We start from the raw sequence: 24,535 nt of genomic DNA on the forward strand, positions 1-24,535 counted from the left end.
ATGCCTGAATTTCAAACTAGAAGTTTTATGGCAACATTAATGTCACCTTAGCATCAAATTGAATGCCAGTGCCCATTAAAGGCCTAAAATTAAAAGTTAATTGCGCCACCTACTGGCAGGCACAAAATATTAAAATCACAAATCAATATTGTGTATCGGTCACAGGAAGCATGATACCTCACATTCCCTCAATACTGATAATAAACTGTCCTTATATGTACATTTAACTTTTCCGGCCACTTATTGCTACCTGTCCCAACTTTTTTGGAATGTGTAGCTCTCATGAAATCCAAAATGAGCCAATATTTGGCATTACATTTCAAAATGTCTCACTTTCAACATTTGATATGTTATCTGTATTATATTGGGAATAAAATATACGTTTATGAGATTTGTAAATTAGTCCATTCTTTTTTTACTCACAATTTGTACAGTGTCCCAACTTTTTTGGAATTGGGTTTGTACTTTCTAATATAGAAAGCAGATTATAGTGGATTTGTATTGTGCACTGTGCAGCATTGTGACTGGTGTGGCGAGCGTTGCTGCAGCAATACTACAAAAAGGTACAAAAGCACTTTTAATGTATTATAACTAGTGTGATAGACCAGTGGCCCCCCAATACCACATATTGAAGTGTGGTGTTATCTGAGTATACTTTTATAAGTGTATTTGTGTCCTGCAACAATATTACCTCTTTTGCTGCGTTTACACTGCTACACACAGTGCCAAACCCCCTGGACAATTTTTTGAACAACTGGTGTGATAAACCAGTGGCCCCCCAATACCACATATTGAAGTGGGGTGTAATTTAACAGTATACTTTTCTAAGAATGTATTTTATTCCTGCAAAAATGTGGCCTCTTTTGCTGCGTTAACTGTGCTACACACAGTGACAACAGTTACTGGCCAATTATTTGTAGAATTGGTGTGATAAACCTGTGGCCCCCCAATACAACAGATTGAAGCGGGGTGTTATATACCTTGTTCCAGATATACTGCGATTCTCTAGAGACTTTTTTCACAGGGTAATTTAAAAAATGACAGGCAGAGGAAGAGGCAGGCCCTTTAGCAGGGGTGGTAGGGGTAGGGCAGGAGCAGTAGGCCGGAGCCAAAGTGTAAAGTTTCAGAAGGTGCGTTCGATTACGTCAAAGGACGCACCAGACTTGGTTGAGTGGCTCACTCAGCCTTCCTCTTCTGCACCATCCTCATCCTCTCTATCTGCACCCTCTTCACTCTCTGCTGTGTGCACCCCCAAAGACACCACCACAAACACCACCACCACCACATACCCTCCGCTTGAGTCACTGGAATTATTTTGCACAAGAGGTACAAAGCAGACTGCAAATGTATCAGGAGCGAGCCATCAACCATGTACAGTCACATCTGGTGCTCCCAGGACGCCGGCACATGGCTCCGCAGTGTAGGCTTTTTTAATGTGTCCGTTGCTGACAACAGTGTTGCAATCTGCAGCCTTTGCAGTCAACGCATAAGTCGCGGTAAGCCCAACACTCACCTAGGGACGACTGCCTTAAGAAGGCACCTGAACTCCCATCACCGAGCCCAGTGGGAGCAACACCGTCAAGACCCACAAAGCCACACTCGAGGCTCTCACCATCCAGCCTCTTCTCCTCCTCCTCACAATTGTCCTCCACTCCACCTTCCATGATGCCGTTGTCACTTTGTTCTGGAAAAAAGCAGGCTTCCGTGGCCCAAATGTTGGAGCGGAAAAAAATGATGACGCCGAATAACCCTCTTGCCCAACGTTACACTGCTGGCTTGTCGGAACTGATAGCCCGCCAACTACTGCCATATCTACTGGTGGACTCGGAGGCCTTTCGGAAATTTGTGGCCATTGGAACACCACAATGGAAGGTCCCAGGCAGGAAATATTTCTCCCAGAAGGGCATTTTCAGAGCTGTATGGCCATGTTCAGCGGCAAGTGAATATATCTCTGGCACACAGTGTCGATGCCAAGATACATCTGACCACAGACACATGGTCTAGAAAACACAGGCAGGGAAGTTATATCACTTTTACTGCCCACTGGGTGAACCTTCTGACGGCCGTCAAGCATGTAACCCGTAGCACCCGTGTAGATTTGGTTGTACCGCCACGGATTGCATGCAGGCCTGCCTCTTCTCCTCCTCCTCCATCCTCCCTCTTCTCCTCGGCTGACTCCTCCTTTTCCGCTGCTACCGTCTCTTCCGCTGCGCCGCCCAAGATCCCCAGAACCTATTCCACATGCCAGGTGAGACTTTGTCATGCTGTTCTGCGTCTGTTGTGCCTGGAAGCCAAGAGCCACACTGGTCCAGCACTCCTTTCAGCTTTGCGTTCACAGGCAGATCAGTGGCTGACACCGCTGAATTTGACAGTTGCTAAAGTGGTGTGCGACAACAGTGCCAATCTGCTGAGCGCGCTGGAACAGGGCAAAATAACACACGTGCCATGCATGGCACACGTCCTGAACTTGGTCGTGCAGCAATTCATTGGCAAATACCCTGGGGTCCAGAACGTCTTGCGGCAGGCCAGGAAAATCTCGGGCCATTTCCGAAGATCTTATACAGCCATGGCTCGCCTTGCTGACATTCAGCGGCGACACAACCAGCCTGTCAGGCGTCTTATTTGTGACTGCCCGACACGATGGAACTCAACGATGTATATGCTTGATAGGCTGCTCCAGCAGAAACGTGCAGTTAATGACTACCTGTACGAACTCGGCGACACAATAAGAACACCCCAGCATTGGTGTCAGTGGATTCAATAAGAACCCCCAGCATTTATGTCAGCGGACACAATAAGAACCCCCAGCATTGGTGTCAATGGATTCAATAAGAACCCCCAGCACATATGTCAGTGGATTCAATAAGAACCCCCAGCACAGGTGTCAGTGGATGCAATAAGAACCCACTGCACTTTATATTGGAACCTCAAATCTTTTTGAGTTTCATTTTTGAGGTGCAAGTCATACAGACATATAGATTAACATTTCATTGTCTGATTAAAAGGGAAAGTTAAAAAAGAATAAAAGCACACTTTATTCATCTTTTCCTCAAACTCAGCCAGCGCCCTGGACCCTTTCTTCTTCTTTTCTAGCTGTTCTTTCACTTCCTCCCAGGTAGGTCTTGGCCTGCTTAAATAATCCTGAATGGTTGGTCCACCTGAAGCTACAGGGCCCCTGGATCTGGCCATAGCTATAGGGTTCATATATGCCACTCGGTTGTCGCGCTTCCCCATGATGCACTGCGCTCTCTCGGTCGCACTCCCACCGGGAAAAATCCTCCAGCGGCCTCACATAGTGAACACACACTATAGAGAGGAGTGCTGGGAAAGAACGGCGCCAGAGCTGAGCGCTCCCCCTGCTGGAGGGAAGCCCCGTGAAGGGAACGTCAGCATACCAATAAATTTTGGACAATTTCATGCTCTCAACTTTATGGGAACAGTTTAGGGATGGCTTTTCTGTTCCAACATGACTGTGCACCTGTGCACAAACATGACATGGATGAACAGTCCTGGGACCAACCTTGTTCAATTTATTCATAAACAGCATTGAGGACGGGATCAGTAGTTCTATATCAGTTTTTGCAGATGACACAAAATTGGGCAGGGCAATAACTGCACAGCATGAAGCAGATATCCAACAGAATGACCTGGACAAAATAACAGAGCGGGCAACGACATGGCAAATGAGGTTTAATGTGGAGAAGTGTAAGGTTTTGCACTTGGGGACTGAAAACATAAAAGCACAATACACTTTAGGGGGGGAACCTTTGGGGGAATCAAAAATGGAGAAAGATCTGGGAGTCCTGGTAGAGGATAGACTAAGCAATAGCATGCAATGTCAAGCGGCAGCTGCCAAAGCCGGCAGAATATTAGCATGCATAAAGAAAGGGATGTATTCCAGAGATAAGACTATAATCCTTCCACTTTATAAAACTCTGGTCCGACCGCATCTGGAGTATTCTGTCCAGTTCTGATTGGAGCTGGAGAGAGTCCAGAGAAGGGCAACTAAACTAATAAGGGGATTGGAGGACCTTAATTATGAAGAGCGTCTGCATTCGCTTGATTTATTCTCCCTGGAGAAGAGACGCCTGAGAGGGGACATGATAGCAATTTATAAATATCTCAATGGTGATCTCAGCATAGAAAAAAAGCTATTCAGTCGAAAGGATTGCATGAGGACTAGAGGGCATACAATGCGATTAGAGGAGAGGCGTTTTAACCTCAGGCAACGTGGGGGGTTCTTTACTGTTAGGGCTACAAGATTGTGGAATTCTCTACCACAAGAGGTGGTTTCTGCTGGAAGTATGGTGGCTTTCAAAAGACTCTTAAACGTACATCTCAAGAATCAGAACATTCAGGGGTATGAGAGATGATTATGGCCACATACACCTACACAGGTTGAACTAGATGGACTATTGTCTTTATTCAACCTCACCTACTATGTAACTATGTAAGGTACTTGGATTTCGCTAAGGCGTTTGATACAGTTCCCCACAAGCGCTTAATTTATAAAATAAGGTCTGCAGGTATCGACAGCAGGGTTTGCTCTTGGATACGGAACTGGTTAAAAGGCCGTGTCCAAAGGGTGGTAATAAACAGCGCATACTCAGACTGGTCTGAGGTGGTAAGCGGGGTCCCCCAGGGCTCAGTCCTGGGACCAACCTTGTTCAATTTATTCATAAACCGCATTGAGGTCGGGATCAGTAGTTCGTTATCAGTTTTTGCAGATGACACAAAATTGGCCAGGGCAATAACTGCACAGCATGAAGCAGATATCCTACAGAATGACCTGGACAAAATTACGGAGTGGGCAACGACATGGCAAATGAGGTTTAACGTGGAGAAGTGTAAGGTTCTGCACTTGGGGACTAAAAACATAAGAACACAATACACGTTAGGAGGGGAACCCTTGGGGAATCAAAAATGGAGAAAGATCTGGGAGTCTTGGTTGATGATAGATTAGGCAACAGCATGCAATGTCAAGCGGTAGCTTCCAAAGCCAGCAGAATATTAGCATGCATAAAGAAAGGGATGTATTCCAGAGATAAGACTATAATCCTTCCACTTTATAAAACTCTGGTCCGACCGCATCTGGAGTATTCTGTCCAGTTCTGGTCGCCAGTCCTCAGGAGGGATGTGTTGGAGCTGGAGAAAGTCCAGAGAAGGGCAACCAAACTGATTAGGGGGTTGGAGGACCTTAACTATGAAGAGCGGCTGCAATCGCTCGATTTATTTTCCCTGGAGAAGAGACGTCTGAGAGGAGACATGATAGCAATTTATAAATATCTTAATGGGGATCTCAGCTTAGAAAAAAAGCTGTTTATTCGAAGGAATTGCATGAGGACTCGAGGACATACAATGCGATTAGAGGAGAAGCGTTTTAACCTCAGGCAACGAGGAGGGTTCTTTACTGTTAGGGCTACAAGATTGTGGAATTGTCTACCACAAGAGGTGGTTTCTGCGGGTAGTATGGTGACTTTCAAAAGACTCTTAGACTTACATCTCAAGGATCAGGAGATTAAGGGCTATGTTAGATGATTACAGTCACACACACCTACACAGGGGGAACTGGATGGACTATTGTCTTTATTCAACCTCACCTACTATGTAACTATGTAACTATGTAACTATGACAGGTTCTGGGGAGCTTGGGTTTTTTTCACCTCGCCAGTAGCTGCTCATGCGTGACGCATGCAGACTTCTGCGGCCATTCGATGAGATCAACAAACTGGTCAGTCACGGCCAGGGCGCCATCAGTGACATCATACCTTACGCCTTCTTCTGGAGCGTGCATTGCGTCGTGTCATTGTTCAAGCCGTCGAGGAGCAGGAAGATGAGGAAGTCGCAATGTTGGATGAATTCCCAGGAAGTGCTACTCCATCTGAGACAAGTCAACAGGAGTCTGAAGAGGAGTCAGAGGAGGATGGTGCTGGGGCGGATGAGGAGGAGCAGGAAGAGCATGCTTTAAACCTTTCTGGGATCCCTGGTGTTATCCGTGGATGGGGGGAGGAGAACGAGGACGACATTATCCTGGATGATGAGCTGGAGCCAGGCCACTACACCGCTTCCAGTTTAGTGCGAATGGGGGCCTTCATGCTCCAGTGTTTTAAGGGGGACCCCCATATAAAAAGCATAAAGGCCAAGGACCAGTACTGGGTGGCAACGTACTTAGACCCAAACTACAAACAAAAAAATTTTACCAGCATCACAGAGGGCGGTCAGAATGCAGCACTTCCAGGCCTTGCGGCGAGAAATGCTGCATTCTGCTTTTGCGTGCACTGGCAGAGGAATTTCCAGTCACAGAGAGACAGTTGCGGGTAGCAATCCAACAGCGCCTGCAACAAGAGGGCGGTTTGAAGATGTCTTGGTCACTTCAGATATGAGATCCTTCTTTCAGCCGACCCATCGGCAGCTGTACTCTGGATCCAGCATCAGGGAACGTATAGACCGACAGGTGTCCGACTACAACAGGTTAGCGGCCGATGTGGATGCTCTGAGGAGTGATGAACCCCTGGAATACTGGGTGGGCAGGCTTGACCTCTGGCCAGAGCTTGCACAATTTGCAATGGAACTGTTGGCTTGCCCCCCGTCCAGTGTCCTGTCCGAAAGGACGTTCAGTGCAGCAGGGGGGGATCGTGACCGATAAGCACACTCGCCTAGCTCATGACAGTGTAGACTACCTCACATTTATAAAAATGAATGAGGCATGGATCTCTGAGGAATTCAACACATGTGACCAGTAGACCGTGTTTCATTGAAATTCCTCATGATAGGTCACAAATATCCGCCAGACCGCCATCCACCCACAACAATTCTGGTCCTTGTCTTTGCTAAATACAGCGGAATAAAAGGCATTTCATGTCCATTGAATGCCTAATTTTTGGGGCCTTTCATGGCCGACAATTATTTTTTCTGTCAATGCCTAATGAGCCTTCAGCCACAGAATACTATGTTCTTAGCTGTCAGGTAAACCCATGTGGGCTAATTTTTGGGGCCTATACTGGTCGACACTTACTGCTTTATCCTGTGAAGGCCTAATGTACCTCCAGCCACCAAATACTACATTCTTAGCTGTCTGGTAAAACCATGTGGGCTAATTTTTGGGGCCTATAGTGGCAGACACTTACTTCTGTATCCTGTGAATGCCTAATGTACCTCCAGCCACCAAATACTACGTTCTTGGCTGTCAGGTAAACCCATGTGGGCTAATTTTTGGGGCCTATAGTGGCCGACACTTACTTCTGTTTCCTGTGAATGCCTAATGTACCTCCAGCCACAGAATATTACATTCTTAGCTGTCAGGTAAACCCATGTGGGTTAATTTTTGGGGCCTGGAATGGCCGACACTTACTTCTGTGTCCTGTGAATGCCTAATGTACCTTCAGTCACAGAATAGAACATTCTTAGCTGTCAGGTAAACGCATGTGGGCTAATTTTTGGGGCCTGTACTGGCCGACACTTACTTCTTTATCCTGTGAATGCCTAATTTTTCAGACTGGAATTGAAAATCAATGGGTCGGTAAACGTTCTGCCAAATTGTGGAATGGATGCGGACCCATTTTACAGATGTGTGAATAGACCCTATATGTATTTGACATGTATTTACCGGCTGCTGTCAGTTCTGGCTGATTTATGAAAAAAAAGAAAAAAAATTTTGCTGTAAAAAAAAAAAAAATTTTTAGGGCAACTTTTCCAATAGCAATACTTCTGTTATGACATTGTCCATGTGCTGGGACTATTTGTGCACAGCTAGTAAGTCTTTTGTGGCTGTAAATATGACCTAAAGGTTTTTAAAGTTCGCCTCCCGTTACAGTCAATGGGGCCTGCCGCGAACTTGCGGTTCGCGGACATTTGAGAAAATTTGCGGCTGACGTTTGTGAACCGCCCCGGCCGATGTTCGTCCATCACTATTTCTGATGACTCGCCACATGACGGGACTTACCAGCACTCAATTACCTTTGGAATAAGTCCCTGGATCCCACCTTGTTCCTGGTGACTCGTAACATGACGGGCCCTCCTGGTTACCAGCACTCAATTACCTTTGGAATAAATCCCTAGATCCCACCTTGTTACTGATGGCTGGTCACACGAATGAACAGTCTAGGGGTGTTGGTTTTTTCACACCAGTAGAGGTACTGTCAATGCAGCACCTATTCCCTGCGCTCTGAGTGGTGCAATCCTCTATCCAACCTGACTGTAGGCTTGTAAATGAGAACAGATAACACGGCAACTTTATAATACTTCAGCCTTGCAGCCCCTTGCTGGACCAGGGTGGTCCGGGAACACTATAAACGACAACAAACACAAGGGCGCACCAGCCTAGTGCATTATCTCTTAGACAGGTTTATTAAAATAATGGATTAAAAATACTCACAAACGAGTTTCTTGATAAAAAGCACATCAAATAGATATAAAATCCTCAGCATCAAGATCGGGATTGGATCGTCCTGTGAAGCTGTACAGGCTTACGCGTTTCGAGGCAGCGCCTCTTCCTCAGAGCCCCGATCTTGATGCTGAGGATTTTATATCTATTTGATGTGCTTTTTATCAAGAAACTCGTTTGTGAGTATTTTTAATCCATTATTTTAATAAACCCGTCTAAGAGATAATGCACTAGGCCGGTGCGCCCTTGTGTTTGTTGTCGTCTATGGTGTTGGTTTTTTGTTGTTGTTTATTGGTAATTGGTATAAGAGAAGGGAATAGTGGGATACTCCAACTGAATTATTCACATCGGTTGAGGACTTCTATCTTCAGAACTTTGCTTGAGAATTTGGAACATCCTGGCTGTTAATCCACACTGCCACAAGTGTGGATGGGGTTAAATCTCTTGCTCTCTGACAAGATGACTTGATGGATGATAACTTATCTTCAGGACCCTCTCACTACCATCTTCTTCCCACTGACACCCATCCACTGACTATCCTAGGAGCAGGGGTGGCCCTCCTCAGGTCAGGCCCCTTGACACAAGTTTCTGTACTCACTGTACTGCAAAGACAGATCCTCCAGTGTTTCCACTCTCAGTCACCTCCTCTGGACCTCCGGGTTCAACTCCTCACTGCTACTCTCCAGGCCTTCAGGTCGACCCCCTGAGGCTGCATGGCACCTCTAAAGAGGAGGAGGCCGCCGCCCCCTCCATCTGGGACTCCACTATCCAGCCGAAAGACCTTGCACACATGTGCTTCTGACTTTTATACAGTATCCCAACATGTACCAAGGCAACTTTCTCTCTGCCAATTGTCAGGACTGTATCAAAAGCCCATGCACCCATTTGTCTGGTTTACTCCCACTGTCCAACATGTCTCCCTATTGGACCAGCATAAAACACTCTCTAGACTGAATGAATCGCATATTGAGCTCAATGAGCAGACCTCACTAATAGATCCTGATCTCTGATAGGCAGAGAACAATATAGATTTACCTGCAGCCCCTCTGGTAAGCAGACAGAGCTCAAACTATACTTTCTCACTAGCACCTACCTAAGAGGGTGCTACACTCACCCCCCACCAAACCAAGCCATGTCCCTACTAGCAACTACCTAGGAGGATGCTACATCCACCCCCTGCCAAACCGAGCCATGTCCTCACTAGCACCTACCTAGGAGGATGCTACATCCACCCCCTGCCAAACAAGCCATGTCCTCACTGGCACCTACCTAGGAGGGTGCTACATAAACAAAAAAGTTTAGTGAAAAGTGTAAAAAATGAAGGTTACACCCAATTATTTAAAGCCTCCTGAAAATGTCTGAGCCCCACACCCCACATATAGTACATGCACATATAAATATGAACATGCTGGAGTGAGAGCAATCATTCCCGGGCCATCATTCACAGCTAACTCTAAACAGATGGCTTTAGGGGGCTTATAAAGACATATAGAGCACTGACCTTTGTCCCCATCCCACAGGCGCACACAATTTTAAGGTTTGACATGTTTGGTATCTATTTACTTGGAGCATCCCCATCTTTTTACCAAAAAATTGGTATAACTTTGGGGCTGATTTACTAAAACTGGAGAGGGGTAAATCTGGTGCAGCTGTGCATGGTAGCCAATCACCTTCTAATTTCAGCTCCTTCAATTAAGCTTTGAACTAAAACCTGGAAGCTGATTGGTTGCTATGCACAGCTGCACCAGATTTTGCACTCTGCAGTTTTAGTAAATCCCGCCATTGTGTACCCTAAAATGAATCAGGGTATTTTTTACTGAAAATGTGATGTGACAGGAGTCACTTTGGGCATGGGGATTGTGGACCCCAAATTCCTTTAAAGAGGTTGGGAGGCACCATGTCCAGCCTTGTGTGGCTTTCTTATGTTTAAGTCACCCTGCATCTTTTATGGATGTAGGATGACCGGGAGGGTGGTGTATGTGACGGAGGCGGGTATCAGACCCCTGGCCTTCTCATCCACCTCGTGACCAAAGACCAAGCAATCTCATACCCTGCCGTCGCTTGCGTAACAATGCCACTCTCAGCTGCACCCAGCACACAGATTGTCCAGCTTGCGGGACCACAATCTAGATGCCAGCAGACTGAGAGCAATTGTTACCGGGTTAATTAAACGATTAACCCTTTCCTGCCACCACCTCTACGTTATACTGAGCCTAGAGGATGCTCGTGGTTTGACAAATATCAATTATGACTTTAGAATAACCGTCTGTAACACACTGTCACATGACAAGAATGTTTCAGATAGGTTAGCCTAAACAGTACAAATATCAATTATGACTTTAAAATAACTGTCTATAACACACAGTAGCGCTCTTCAGGAGGCAGATTTGTTTGGGTCAAGTTGCGTTTAAGAGCTTAGAGACAAAGTTAACACTTTTCAAAATAAGGTTTAATTATAAGAAAGGTTTAAAATTGGTATGAATAAAAATATTTACAGAAAAATGGGTTACAAAGAAATAGAGGCACAATACAACAATTAAGAAATAGGAGAATAAAAGAATGAAAATACTTGCATTAAAACGGTCCTGGTATTACCTTAGTTTCAGAGTTGAACAGGTAGGTTTGGTTCCCCTTGGGCGGTGTTATGCCTTCGATCTTAGGATGAGAACTGAGAACTCTCTCAGTTGCTGTGTTTTTCTCTGACTCTCCAGGGGGTGTCACCAGAAGTACTCAGCAAATGTCTCTGAGTCTATAAACTGCTAAATGACCTCCCGCTTTGACATATTCATAAAAGCACTCATATCTGGAGATATGAAACGGTGACACACTTGAAACCGATATTTCATGGTTCGGTTTGGAATGTCCTATCTTTAGACACTAAACATGGGTTAGCACGGAATAACCTCTGACCTGTACGGCATTGGATCGCTAGCTTGCCTTTCCTAGGCATGACGGTGTCCGTGCTGGGACTTAATTCGATTGGTATTTTATGGGGCACCCAAATATCTACTTTCTGTTAATATGTTATGTTCGGTTAAAAAGATATGATTTGAGCACGGATTGTGAGATGTAAGTTAACAATTTGGCTTTGAGAATGTACAAAGCAATTTCACTGGACATCTAATCTGACCCTCTGCTGTCTTCGGAGACCCAACTCCTGCTAGAAGGACTGATAATGCTTTACAACCAGGCAACCAGGATGTGTTTGAAGATAAGGAACTCGTGAGTGAGAGAGAGGGGAGGGGGGAGAGGAAATACCTCTGCAGAGTACACATCTGCTGTTAAAGCTTACTGGAATGTCGCCTGTGTCACTGAACAAGATGGACGCTGAGGACAGGATGGTGTCGATACCATGATACCATTACACCTCCCCCTCTTGTGGGTGCATAGGAGGGGAGTACAATTCCCCTCCAGACGCACCCGTCTCCTGCGGCTCAGCTTGACGCGACAAACCATCAGCATTGCCATGGGTGCTACCTTTCTTATGCTGGATGGTGAAATCGTATTGCTGGAGACTTAAGCTCCACCGAAGTAGTTTGCCGTTCTCCCCAGCAACACGATTTAGCCAGCTTAGGGGGTTGTGATCGGTGATCACAGTGAAGTGCCGTCCATACAGGTACATCTGCAACTTCTGGAGGGCCCACACGATCGCAAGGCACTCTTTTTCGATCGTAGCGTACGCTACTTCCCTGGGGAGCAGCTTCCGGCTCAGATAGAGGATGGGATGTTCCTCTCCAGCATCATCCACCTGGCTCAGGACTGCACCCAATCCATATGCAGAGGAATCAGTCTGCTCTAGGAAGCGGCGGGTGAAGTCTGGAGCCTGTAGCACAGGGGCGCTGGCTAGTGCCTCTTTCAAGGCCTGAAATGCCCTTTCACACTCTGGGGTCCATGACACCATCTTGGGCAGTTTCTTTTTGGTTAGGTCAGTCAGGGGTTTTGCCAGGCTACTGTAGTTACAGACAAACTTCCTATAGTAGCCAGCAGTTCCCAGGAATGACATAACCTGCTTTTTGGTTTGAGGGGTAGGCCAGGCCAGGATGGCCTCAACCTTCCCCGTCTCGGGTCTCAAGATTCCGCCTCCTACCTGGTGTCCCAAGTACTGGACATCAGTCATGCCTATCTGACACTTGCTGGGTTTGACAGTCAGATTGGCAGCTGTCAGTCGGTCCAGGACTTCTGACATGTTCCCCAGATGGTCTTCCCAGGTAGGGCTGAACACGGCAATGTCATCCAGGTAGGCAACAGCAAAGGTTTCCATCCCCCCCAGTAAGTCATTCATAACCCTTTGGAAGGTGGCTGGGGCATTCTTCATCCCAAACGGCATGACCGTAAATTCGAACAAGCCGAATGGGGTGATGAAGGCCGACTTTTCCCGTGCCTCAAGGGCTAGAGGGATGTGCCAGTACCCCCTGCTCAGATCCATGATTGTGATATAGCAGGCAGCCGCCAGCCTATCCAACAACTCATCAATCCGTGGCATGGGGTAGGCGTCTGCAGTGGTGATTGCATTCAGCTTCCGGTAGTCCACACAGAACCTGGTCGTCTGATCCTTTTTGGGGACCAGGACGACTGGTGACGCCCAGGCACTGTGGGACTTCTGAATCACCCCCAGCTGCAGAATTTCCTCCACCTCCCTTTTCATGTCAGCCAGCACCTCCAGAGAGACACGATAGGCCGACTGTTTAATGGGAGGATGTGTCCCTGTATCCACCTGGTGGAAAGCGAGGGGTGTCCTCCCAGGTTTTCCCGTGAACCTGATGCTATACACTGCCAGTACGCTCTGCAGTCCAGGTACCTGTGAGGGGGTCAGATTGGAGTTTATTGGGAGGGCCGAGTCCCCCTCCTTGGTGTCAGCGACCAGGTCTAAAAGGGGATCAGCCTCCTCAGGCTCGGGCCTGCTGCAGACTGGCAGGGCATAGGCCGTGCGCTCATGATGAGCTTTAATCATGTTCACATAGAAGTCCTTCGGCCGTCTATTCCCCTCTCCCAGCCTGACGAGGTAAGTGACATTATTCAGCCGCTGGGTGATGGTGTATGGGCCTTCCCATGCTGCTTGGAGTTTGTTCTGCCACAGGGGAAGCAGAAATACACCTGCTGACCAACGTTGAATGTCCGCTCCCTAGCCTTACGGTCATACCAACGCTTCTGCTTGGTCTGGGTCAGGTTTTCCCGTACAATTCCCACCAGCGTCTCCATTTTGTCTCAGAATTTTAGGACGTAATCCACAACAGAGACTTCTGGGTCAGCAATTTTGCCCTCCCAAGTTTCCTGGATTAGGTCCAGGGGCCCACTTACCCTCCGTCCGTACAGCAGTTCAAACGGCAAAAAGCCGGTGGACTCCTGGGGCACCTCTCTGTAAGCAAACAGCAGATGAGGCAGATATCGTTCCCAGTCCTTCCCTTGCGACTCCACAAAGGTGCACAACATTTGTTTTAGGGTCCCATTGAAACGCTCACACAAGCTGTTGGTTTGGGGATGATAAGGACTGGCCATGATATGCGTCATCTGTATTTTCTGACAGAGAGCTTGAATCAAGTCCGACACAAACTGGGGGCCTTGATCGCTAATGAGCTCGGCTGGGAACCCCACTCTTGTGAAGATCCCCAGCAGAGCATCAGCGACCTTATCGGCTCGGAGGGAGGAGAGAGCCACAGCCTCTGGATAACGCGTGGCATAATCGACAACTGTCAGTATATAACGTTTGCCTGAACTGCTAGGGATGGCTAGGGGCCAAATTATATCCACTGCCACCCTTTTAAAAGGTTCGTCAATCACAGGCAAAGGTTGTAGTGGGGCCCTGTGTACCTCTCCTGCCTTGCCAACTCGCTGGCAGACAGCACAGGACCGACAGTAGTCAGCTATGTCCGCGAACATGGTAGGCCAATAAAAGGTATGTATCAACCTCCCTCGTGTCTTAGTGATCCCCAAGTGCCCTGCTAGGGGGATCTCATGAGCCACTTTCAGCAATTGCCCCCTGAATTGACTGGGTACAACAAGCTGCCTTCTACCTAGGTTACACTGGTCTTTTCCTGCAGGAAAACCCTCTCTGTACAGTTTCCCTTTGTCCCAGTAGACCTTCTGTTTGTCATTCTCGGTAGGGGGGCAATCAGCTACACTCCTCAACTGCTCTAGGGTTTGGTCTGTCTGCAGTGCTGTCTCAAAGGCGGTACCACAAGTCCCAGCTAGCAGTCCTGTGGCGAACATGGAGAGCTGCTGAGGCTCACCAGAAGTGGAGTCCACTGGGTCAGAACAAGGGGAGGGCACAGTGACCTCTCCCTGCTGTTCTGCGACCAGCAGAACAGCAGTTTATATGTGTAGTTTATATGCTCGAATGTAAATGCGGATATCAATACGTGGGCAGAACCACGAGGGCATTGCATGTTCGAGTAGGAGAGCATATGAACAGAATCAGAAAGGGAAAGGATAAGCACAATGTCCCCAAACACTTTAAAAGATACCATCACTGTGACCCCACCGGATTAAAGTTTTGGGGATTGAGAAAACTACCAGACACTGGAGGGGAGGTAACTTTACTAGGCAACTAAGTCGAAGAGAATCATTCTGGATTTACCAGACTAAAGTTCTAGTACCGGGGGGGATTGAATGTGGAATTTGATCTGAATTGTTTTATTTTCAATAGATGATAATTGCTGATTTTTAGATGTTTTTTCTGTTATGTTTTTTGTATATATACATGTGTTTGTAAGATCCATACGGAGCATCGCGGTTACACGTCTTTTTTTAGCTTTTATGAGAGGATTTTAGAATTGTATTTACTATCTTATTTGATATTTGTTAACTTTCCAAAAGATTTTTAAAGAAAGTTTTTTAAAATAGAGTTTTTTTAAAAAAGAGTTTTTTTTGGAAATTTTTAGGTAAGTTTACCTTTAAGGAATTAAATTTATTATATTATGCACTATGCATTGTCACTTTATGTCCTGTTAAAGGTTCTGTGCCCCTAGCATCCACGAAGTGCAATAGTATATTTATTTGCTCTTTACTACATTGACAGAGGCTGAGAGGAATTGATCCGTGTCTTTTCCCCAGTTTCCGGTCTGTAAACAAGAGTTTTTTGTTAGCTCCGGAGTCCCCAGGAAGTAGGGCTGGTTTTCCCTATTCCAAAATGGAAACCTGAGAGTTTCCTGTTACGCCCTGGGATGATTGGTCCGGTCGCTTAGCAGCATCGATAAATAGCGTGCGGGTGCCGCCCTCCACGTACCCCGCTGAAGAAGTCACGCCCACTGACGCAACGCGTACGGGGGAGGAGCTGTGACGTCACCCGCGACGCTCAGAAGGGATCGCACACCGAGCGGCCAGCTGGCTGTGCTGTTTTACACATTTGCTGTTCGTTATGCACTGGGAAAGTGCCATGTTTGTAAGTGCATTACCTTTTATTATTTAATAAATTGTTGAATATACGGAGAGCACTAGATGTCCTTTTGTTCCCTCCTCTACATGATGGAATCTCTTACTTTATGATCGGTCTGAGGTTGGAGGTTGGAGGCAAAGCTGAGCAGATTGGGAGCCCATTAGGTGTTTGATAACACACTGCGCTATGACCCTAGAGGTCTGGGAATTGAGGTGAGAGGCTAGCACACACTCTGGTGATGGAGTCACATATGAAGAGGTGCAATAGTTTCATCCTTCACAGCACGGGTTTCCCTTAATCTTATGGCTTGGATTTGTGTCATTTAAAGGACTCTTCTTTACCTTCATTTTTATGCTTACATAGTATTTGTGATTTAATTGTTCAGTCAGGACTTTTTTCACAATTATACATTTTATATTTTATATTTTATATTGTAGCGCTGCACCCCTTTTGTATTTTATGCTTTCTCTGGGTTTTGGTAGATTTGACCTTCATCGGTGTTCAGCAGCTTTTTACTCCATTTTGCTGATTGTAGCGCTGAATGAGTTTCCATTTCTGTTCTGCGACCAGGGCCTACATCTCCGCCGCCTTTGCGGCACTGCGAGTGACCACCAATATTGGCACAACATCATTATCACTATCATCAGCATTATTAGCAACATCATTTCCATCATCACTAATATCATCATCATCAACATTATTTGCATAATCATTAGCCTCATCATCAACATTACTACAGTATACCCCTGTTAACTTCACAGGCAAGAGGGCCTCCTTTCCTTCTTCAACAGCTGGAGGACCTGGTAATTCAACGCTACCCTTCCCCTCCCCCTCCCTCTGTCCATCCATAGGTTGCCCAGACATTAACCCAACATCTGCACACAGTACCTTGTTAAGTCCAGAAACAAGGGTACCTAAATCAGCACCCAACAAAACAGCTGTGGGGATTTCCTCAGAGACTCCCACCTCCCTCATCCCACTTCCTGCGCCCCAATCAATGAACACATAGGTGGGGGGGAAGGGGGGGAACGGGTGCCCCCAACTCCGGTGAGGGTAAGAAACCTCTCTGGGATGATGTCAGTTTCATTTATCACCTCTGGTCTGACCAAAGTGACTTCAGCTCCGGTGTCACGAAACCCAGTTACAGTCTGGTTGCCTATGATGACTGGCTGCAAATTGGCGTAGTTTTCCTGAGGTTTCCCACTGACGAACAGCACGGCAGCAGGGTTGCTGGCCGGCTGGCCAGATGATGTCGTTTTCTTCTGCTCAGGGCACTGCGTCCTGAGATGGCCGGCTTTTCCACAGGCGTAACATCTGCGGTTGTCAGTCAGGAATGCCTTGGCACCAGGAACTGCAGGGGCTGGTTGCTGGTGAACATGACTCCTAGGGGCAGGAGGTGTTTCCATGTGCGATTTCCCTCCTTTCGTGCCATACAGAGGAGCCTTGCGATGGTCAGACACCCGAGTGTGGATGTAGGCATCTGCCACTTCTGCTGCTTCTTGGGCAGAGGCTGGCTTTCGTTCCAGCACAAACTGTCTGACGTCTGTAGGACAGATGTGCAACAATTGATCTCCAATCATGAGATCCTCCAGGGACTCAAACGTAATGGCCTTCAAGCCCTTAGTCCACTGACGGAACGGCTTACCACCAGAGTCCCCAGGTCACTTTTGCAGGGACCTAAATTGCTTCCGGTACACTTCCGGGGTTAACTGGTACTTTTGGGTGATAGCAGCCTTGATGGCCTCATAATCACCATCCTGTTCCGTTGGCAATTCGACGTAAGCGTCCAGGGCCTTGCCTCGCAGCCCTGGCGTCAGGTACCGAGCCCATTGTGCTTGGGGCAGCTGGTACTGACGGCAAGTCTTTTCAAACGACAGCAGGTACACATCAATGTCACTGTCCTTTTCCATGACTGGAAATTTGGCTGCCGGGCTCACAAGCAAAGAGGTGTCCCTGTGCTCTAGGGATCCGAGGTTCTGAGACTGGGGCTTCGGCGGGAGCTTAGCCATCTCCAGTTCATGCCGACGATTAGCCTCCCTCTCAGCAGCCTCTCTCTAAGCCACCGCCCGGCGCTCCTCTCTCTCAGCCGCAGCCTGGCGTTCTAGAAACTGCAGGTACGCCATAGGATCCATCTCCTTGACACGTTGTAGTGTTTCCTGCATTTGAGGAGAGTCTGTGCTGGTTGCAGGCAAGCTGGGGCTGGTCTGCACATGCTGTGGAGTGGAGGTGACATCCAGTGGTGTTCCAGTGTCAGTCTCTGCTGGCCCATCCTGCGCGGCCATTCCTGAATTACTGGGCTCTGAAGAAACGGAAGCCTCTTCCTCTGGGTCCGCCAGATTTCGGCTTGCCTGCATATCATACTCCTGCAGGGCATGAATCATTACTTCACGAGTTTTGCCACTGATGTCAAGTCCTTTTGATGTGCACTCCGTAGCAAGTTCATTTTTGTTCATTTTTTTATATTCCGATAAACCAGGCATGTTTGCAAGCAGAAAAGATAGAACAGAAAGCAAGATAGGAAGGAGCTGTAGAAAGTAGAGATTGCTGTATGTCTCTTTTCAAAAAAATATGCATCAGTTTGTCTCTAAGGACTGCTTTCCACAACCGTTACAATCCTTCAGTGCAGAGCTAATTCCTAACAGTGCACCGAATGCTCTTAAATGCAAGACTATCCCACGTACGCTGCCAGCCAATATGTGACGGAGGTGGGTATCAGACCCCTGGCCTTCTCATCCACCTCGTGACCAAAGACCAAGCAATCTCACACTCTGCCGTCACTTGCGTAACAATGCCACCCTCAGCTGCACCCAGCACACAGATTGTCCAGCTTGCGGGACCACAATCTAGATGCCAGCAGACTGAGAGCGATTTTCACCTGGTTAATTAAATGATTAACCCTTTCCTGCCACCACCTCTACGTTATACTGAGCCTAGAGGATGCTTGTGGTTTGACAAATATCAATTATGACTTTAGAATAACCGTCTGTAACACACTGTCACATGACAAGAATGTTTCAGATAGGTTAGCCTAAACAGTACAAATATCAATTATGACTTTAAAAAAACTGTCTATAACACACAGTAGCGCTCTTCAGGAGGCAGATTTGTTTGGGTCAAGTTGCGTTTAAGAGCTTAGAGACAAAGTTAACACTTTTCAAAATAAGGTTTAATTATAAGAAAGGTTAAAAATTGGTGCGAATAAAAATATTTACAGAAAAATGGGTTACAAAGAAATAGAGACACAATACAGCTATTAGGAAATAGGAGAATAAAAGAATGAAAATACTTGCATTAAAACGGTCCTGGTATTACCTTAGTTTCAGAGTTGAACAGGTAGGTTTGGTTCCCCTTGGGGGGTGTTATGCCTTCGATCTTAGGATGAGAAATGAGAACTCTCTCAGTTCCTGTGTTTTTCTCTGACTCTCCAGGGGGTGTCACCAGAAATACTCAGCCAATGGCTCTGAGTCTATAAACTGCTAAATGACCTCCCGCTTTGACAGATTCATAAAAGCACTCATATCTGGAGATATGAAACGGTGACACGCTTGAAACCGATATTTCATGGTCTGGTTTGGAATGTCCTATCTTTAGACACTAAACATGGGTTAGCACGGAATTGGATCGCTAGCTTGCCTTTCCTAGGCATGACGGTGTCCGTGCTGGGACTTAATTTGATTGGTATTTTATGGGGCACCCAAATATCTACTTTCTGTTAATATGTTATGCTCGGTTAAAAAGATATGATTTGAGCACAGATTGAGAGATGTAAGTTAACAATTTGGCTTTGAGAATGTACAAAGCAATTTCACTGGACATCTAATCTGACCCCCTGCTGTCCTCGGAGACCCAACTCCTGCTAGAAGGGCTGATAATGCTTTACAACCAGGCAACCAGGATGTGTTTGAAGATAAGGAACTCGTGAGTGAGAAAGAGGGGAGGGGGGAGAGGAAATACCTCTGCGGAGTACACATCTGCTGTTACAGCTTACTGGAATGTCGCCTGTGTCACTGAACAAGATGGACGCCGAGGACAGGATGGTGTCGATACCATGATACCATTACAGTGTACACTGAGAATATGGTTTTGACTACTTCAAATGGGACAGTAATATGCATTACCAATATCTCTCAGGAAATATGGAGATCTATCTTATTCCTATACACTAAGGCACAGGAAGTGCAACTCCTAATTTGGGCGTCCAGGAAATAGGAGAGACACCATGTCTGCTAATCAATGTGTATTAGCTGCAGAGAGAAGGGGGGATTGTTTCCAGCAGCCCCTCCTAAAGAATGTCTACTGATTAACTAAGTGCTTTTGTCTAAAATAGGACAGTATGTTAATTGGGTCTGAGACTATTGACAAGTATGTTAATGAGCTCACCTGGCTGTCTACTAAGGGATGTAATTACACAGTCATTGTTCATGTGGTATTCTCAAAGTGTATATAAATGCTGTGTTTCTTTCAATAAAAGGGGAAGAAGAGAGTTATTCTCACTTGACCTCACTACGGAGCCTTGTCTCGTACTTGGGAGGGGAATTATTTGTATGGGCTTCATGTATGGCGGATTGGAGTGATCAATAGCTGTCCTGGTGTTCGGGAGCGGATTATCCTAGACGACTGTAACCCCTTTCATACTTTGGGGTGTCGTTACAATTGGTGGAAAGCGGCGGGGGGATTTCCACAGCCCAGAAGGACAGCTACAAGAGGACACAAGCCATGGAAGTGGAATTCGAAAGGAGGTTGCGAGAGATACCAGTAGATCGCAGGGAACCAGGGTCAGAGCAGGTCCTACTATGTTTGGGTAATTCAATTCACTGGGAACTCTGAAAAGAAGCGCTTGCCCGTGAGCAGTGACGCCAGGGAAAAATACTCTTCTCCTACCAGGAAAGGTACTGGTCACAGTACGGAGTGCAAATGGCGTTTTTGGGGAGACAACCGCATGAGGAATGGAGTTAAGCAGGCTGGTCCAGGCGGAGATACGGTTGGATGAGGACTACAGAGCACTACATTGGTATATAACCTAAGTGTTCCCATGGAAAGCGGACAACAGCCCAACGGAAGGCTTTGGCTACGGCGGCCTGGGGCTGTTATTAGAGAGGCTGTCCAAGGACCCTGACTTTGGGAGCGATTCGGAGTGACGTTTGGAGGAAATTGTGGATTATAGAGAAGAGATGATGGATGTCATGGATATAGACTGGGCACTGGAAGATTTGGAGTTTCTAGCCAATCAGGAATGGGAGCTTGAGATCGCCTACAGACGGCTGCTTGTCTCTGTTCAGCGCCAGGGCTGGGCTCCCCTTGCCTGGGAAAATCCAGAAGTACCAGCTGACAGTCTGGAAATCCTGGCTGAAGATTCGACAATGTGGCACAGTAATAGTGTGCTTTGCTCATCTGCAATCCCAGCTTTAAATACGGAGGTCTTATGGCGGATGCAGCAAGTGTTGACTCACCTGGATGAACCTGTTTCTGCACAGGATGAGATTGGAGGGGGGAATGCATCTGTCCAGCAGCATGATAAAGGTATGGGAGAAGAGGAAGCCATCTTCATGCCCCAACCACGGATTACAAATTGAATGGACTTTCCATCGGAGGATGATTTGGATTATAAATCACCTGCAAAAGTGTTGGCACTGGGCCCAAGTGCCACCAGTCTGTGTCCTGGACTTTCAGCAATTCCAGAGACTGGAGATTTATTAGACTTTTCTGCTGAGGAGGAACCTCCCAGTGAGCCTACAGCAGATGAGCAGCCATCCAGGCATAGCGCTGCTGACCTCTGGAGGCAACAATTGGTGACCCAGGAAGGTGGGTGCCAGGCCACTGGCATTGCAGTTTACTTGCCAGCAGAACCACTGACATCAGGGCCTTATGTCACTGAGCTCTGTCCAACACCAAGAGCAGCATCTGTGGAGTTACAAGAAACCTCTACAGCAGAAGCGCTGACAACTGGACAGAGGGTCCAAGACCTCTGCCCTACACCTGTGGTAGTTCTGGAGGCCCAGGGTGAAAAGGTGGTGGTCCCTTCCCAGCAGCAGAGTGTGTCCCAGAATGATGACACCAACCCAGCAGAAGGGCTAGCAACAGAGCAGAGTGCTGCTGGCCTCTGCCCTCAACTTACAAAGGATGGATTTCCTTAGAAGGTGGATGAGACTAAAATCTCCACCTGTATACCCCAGGGATGCTGGGCAGTTGGCCCAGATCCCCAACAGCATGAGGAAGTGAGCCCAGCCACCCTGTCCTCTCTCCAGCAGCTGAAAAGAATCCTGGGAGGAGGGCCAGTTCATGCTTCTTCCCCACAGAGGGGATGTTCTACAAGAGGTTGGCTGGGTGAGTGACGTTCTGTCCCAGACAATTTGTTTGGGGTACGTTGTGGGTGCAGACATTGGAGGACTGGAACTACGGACTAACTTTGAAGTAAACCCGTTTGGGGTCTCCTTCTGTGTTAGTCTCCTGCCGAAAAGTGAGAAATGTGACAGGAGTCACTTTGGGCATGGGGGTTGTGGACCCCAAATTCCTTTAAAGAGGTTGGGAGGCACAATGCCCAGCCTTGTGTGGCTTTCTTATGTTTAAGTCACCCTGCATCTTTTATGGATGCAGGGTGACCGGGAGGATGGTGTACACTGAGAATATGGTTTGGACTACTTCAAATGGGACAGTAATATGCATTACCAGTATCTCTCAGGAAATATGGAGATCTATCTTATTCCTATACACTGTAAGGCACAGGAAGTGCAACTCCTAATTTGGGCGTCCAGGAACTATGAGAGACAACATGTCTGCTAATCAATGTGTATTAGCTGCAGAGCGAAGGGGGGGGGGGGGTGTTTCCAGCATGGATTGAGAGAGTTAAGTTAACAATTTGGCTTTGAGAATGTACAAAGCAATTTCACTGGACATCTAATCTGACCCCCTGCTGTCCTCGGAGACCTAACTCCTGCTAGAAGGGCTGATAAAGCTTTACAACCAGGCAACCAGGATGTGTTTGAAGATAAGGAACTTGTGAGTGAGAGAGAGGGGAGGGGGGAGGGGGGGAGAGGAAATACCTCTGCGGAGTACACATCTGCTGTTACAGCTTACTGGAATGTCGCCTGTGTCACTGAACAAGATGGACGTCGAGGACAGGATGGTGTCGATACCATGATACCATTACAGTGTACACTGAGAATATGGTTTTGACTACTTCAAATGGGACAGTAATATGCATTACCAATATCTCTCAGGAAATATGGAGATCTATCTTATTCCTATACACTAAGACACAGGAAGTGCAACTCCTAATTTGGGCATCAAGGAAATAGGAGAGACACCGTGTCTGCTAATCAATATGTATTAGCTGCAGAGAGAGGGGGGATTGTTTCCAGCAGCCCCTCCTAAAGAATGTCTACTGATTAACTAAGTGCTTTTGTCTAAAATAGGACAGTATGTTAATTGGGTCTGAGACTATTGACAAGTATGTTAATGAGTTCACCTGGCTGTCTACTAAGGGATGTAATTACACAGTCATTGTTCATGTGGTATTCTCAAAGTGTATATAAATTCTGTGTTTCTTTCAATAAAGAAGAAGAGAGTTATTCTCACTTGAACTCAATATGGAGCATTGTCTCGTACTTGGGGGGGGGGGGGATTATTTGTATGGGCTTCATGTATGGCGGATTGGAGTGGTCGATAGCTGTCCTGGTGTTCGGGAGCGGATTATCCTAGACGACTGTAACCCCTTTCATACTTTGGGGTGTCGTTACATGTGAGATTGATAAACTGTAGTACTGATATTGTCTGACATAAAACATTGGGACTGCCACCATTTTATTCTCCACGGTGTCTGCTTTCAGAAAACATATCATGTTTGAGTCAAACTTTCATATACAATCCCAAAAGCCAGTCCTTCTATAGTCCTACTAGAAGACAACCCTGAGGAAGTCTACTGCCTCCAAGGCTGGACTGACTGGTGCCTGAATGGTATCTGTCCTCCTTCTGTTCTATATTATATTTATAGAAATACATTCTACAACAAAATGCACACCAACAACCTGTCCAGCATGGGAGTTCTCACCTCCAGGAACACCGGACGCCATTGTTTATGGTAGGAGATCCACCAATCAGATGAGGACCTGGAATATAAAGTAGACAACTATTATAGCTACGAGGGGGTGTGGGTTTTGATCTTATAGGTGGTGTGAGTAAGTGCTGCCTCCGTCCCTATGTCTTGAAAAAAGAGGGGGTTTTTTGGTGTCTCAAGCCAAGGATAATGGGACTTTGTGGGCAAGTAAGTATCAATTGAACATGAGTAAAATTATATCTCAATTTATTACCAAATTTACATAGAAGTAAATAAATAAATAAGAAAATATTGTAACTCAGTTGTGAGTATTGGTGTTGGGTACAGGCCCAATGTGATAAAGATAAGAATAAAGAAGAAGGATTCTCAGTGAATCCGTGACACATGTGATAAGTTGTGACAGTTTTATGGATCTTGTCTCTGTGTATTCCGTATGTAGGAGGTTCACAGAGTTTCATCCATAATTTCTGATGCGTTTCGGCTGTATCAGCCTTTTTCAAAGTTTTTCTGTCACCCAGCTGTAATGTATAATAGATAATATTCAATATTTCCATTTGCTGGAAATATACGTGAAATTAGTATATACAAGAAAAAATAATGAATACATACTTGTATTTTTAAAATCTTGTTACTGCAAACCAAAATTGTCTCTGTCCCCTCTAAACCTGCAGCAAGGAGCCGTGTGGTACCATGGTCTGAAAGGATATATTAGTTGTCTTTTTTATCG

At 46.5% G+C, this 24,535-nt stretch overlaps 1 protein-coding gene across 1 annotated transcript in view; it reads right to left on the reverse strand.

Annotated features, from left to right (window-relative positions):
• LOC309562632 (NACHT, LRR and PYD domains-containing protein 12-like) overlaps nucleotides 1-24,535 on the reverse strand; it is a 187,015-nt gene that overhangs the window by 153,817 nt on the left and 8,663 nt on the right. The window contains exon 2 of the mRNA XM_082266888.1: nucleotides 23,803-23,860. Coding sequence (XP_082123014.1) covers nucleotides 23,803-23,824 — 22 coding nt within the window. The 5' untranslated portion in view covers nucleotides 23,825-23,860. The remainder of the gene's footprint in view (nucleotides 1-23,802; nucleotides 23,861-24,535) is intronic.

This window comes from Pelophylax lessonae, assembly GCF_965119305.1.
Source record: "Pelophylax lessonae genome assembly, chromosome: 9".
NCBI lineage: Eukaryota > Metazoa > Chordata > Amphibia > Anura > Ranidae > Pelophylax > Pelophylax lessonae.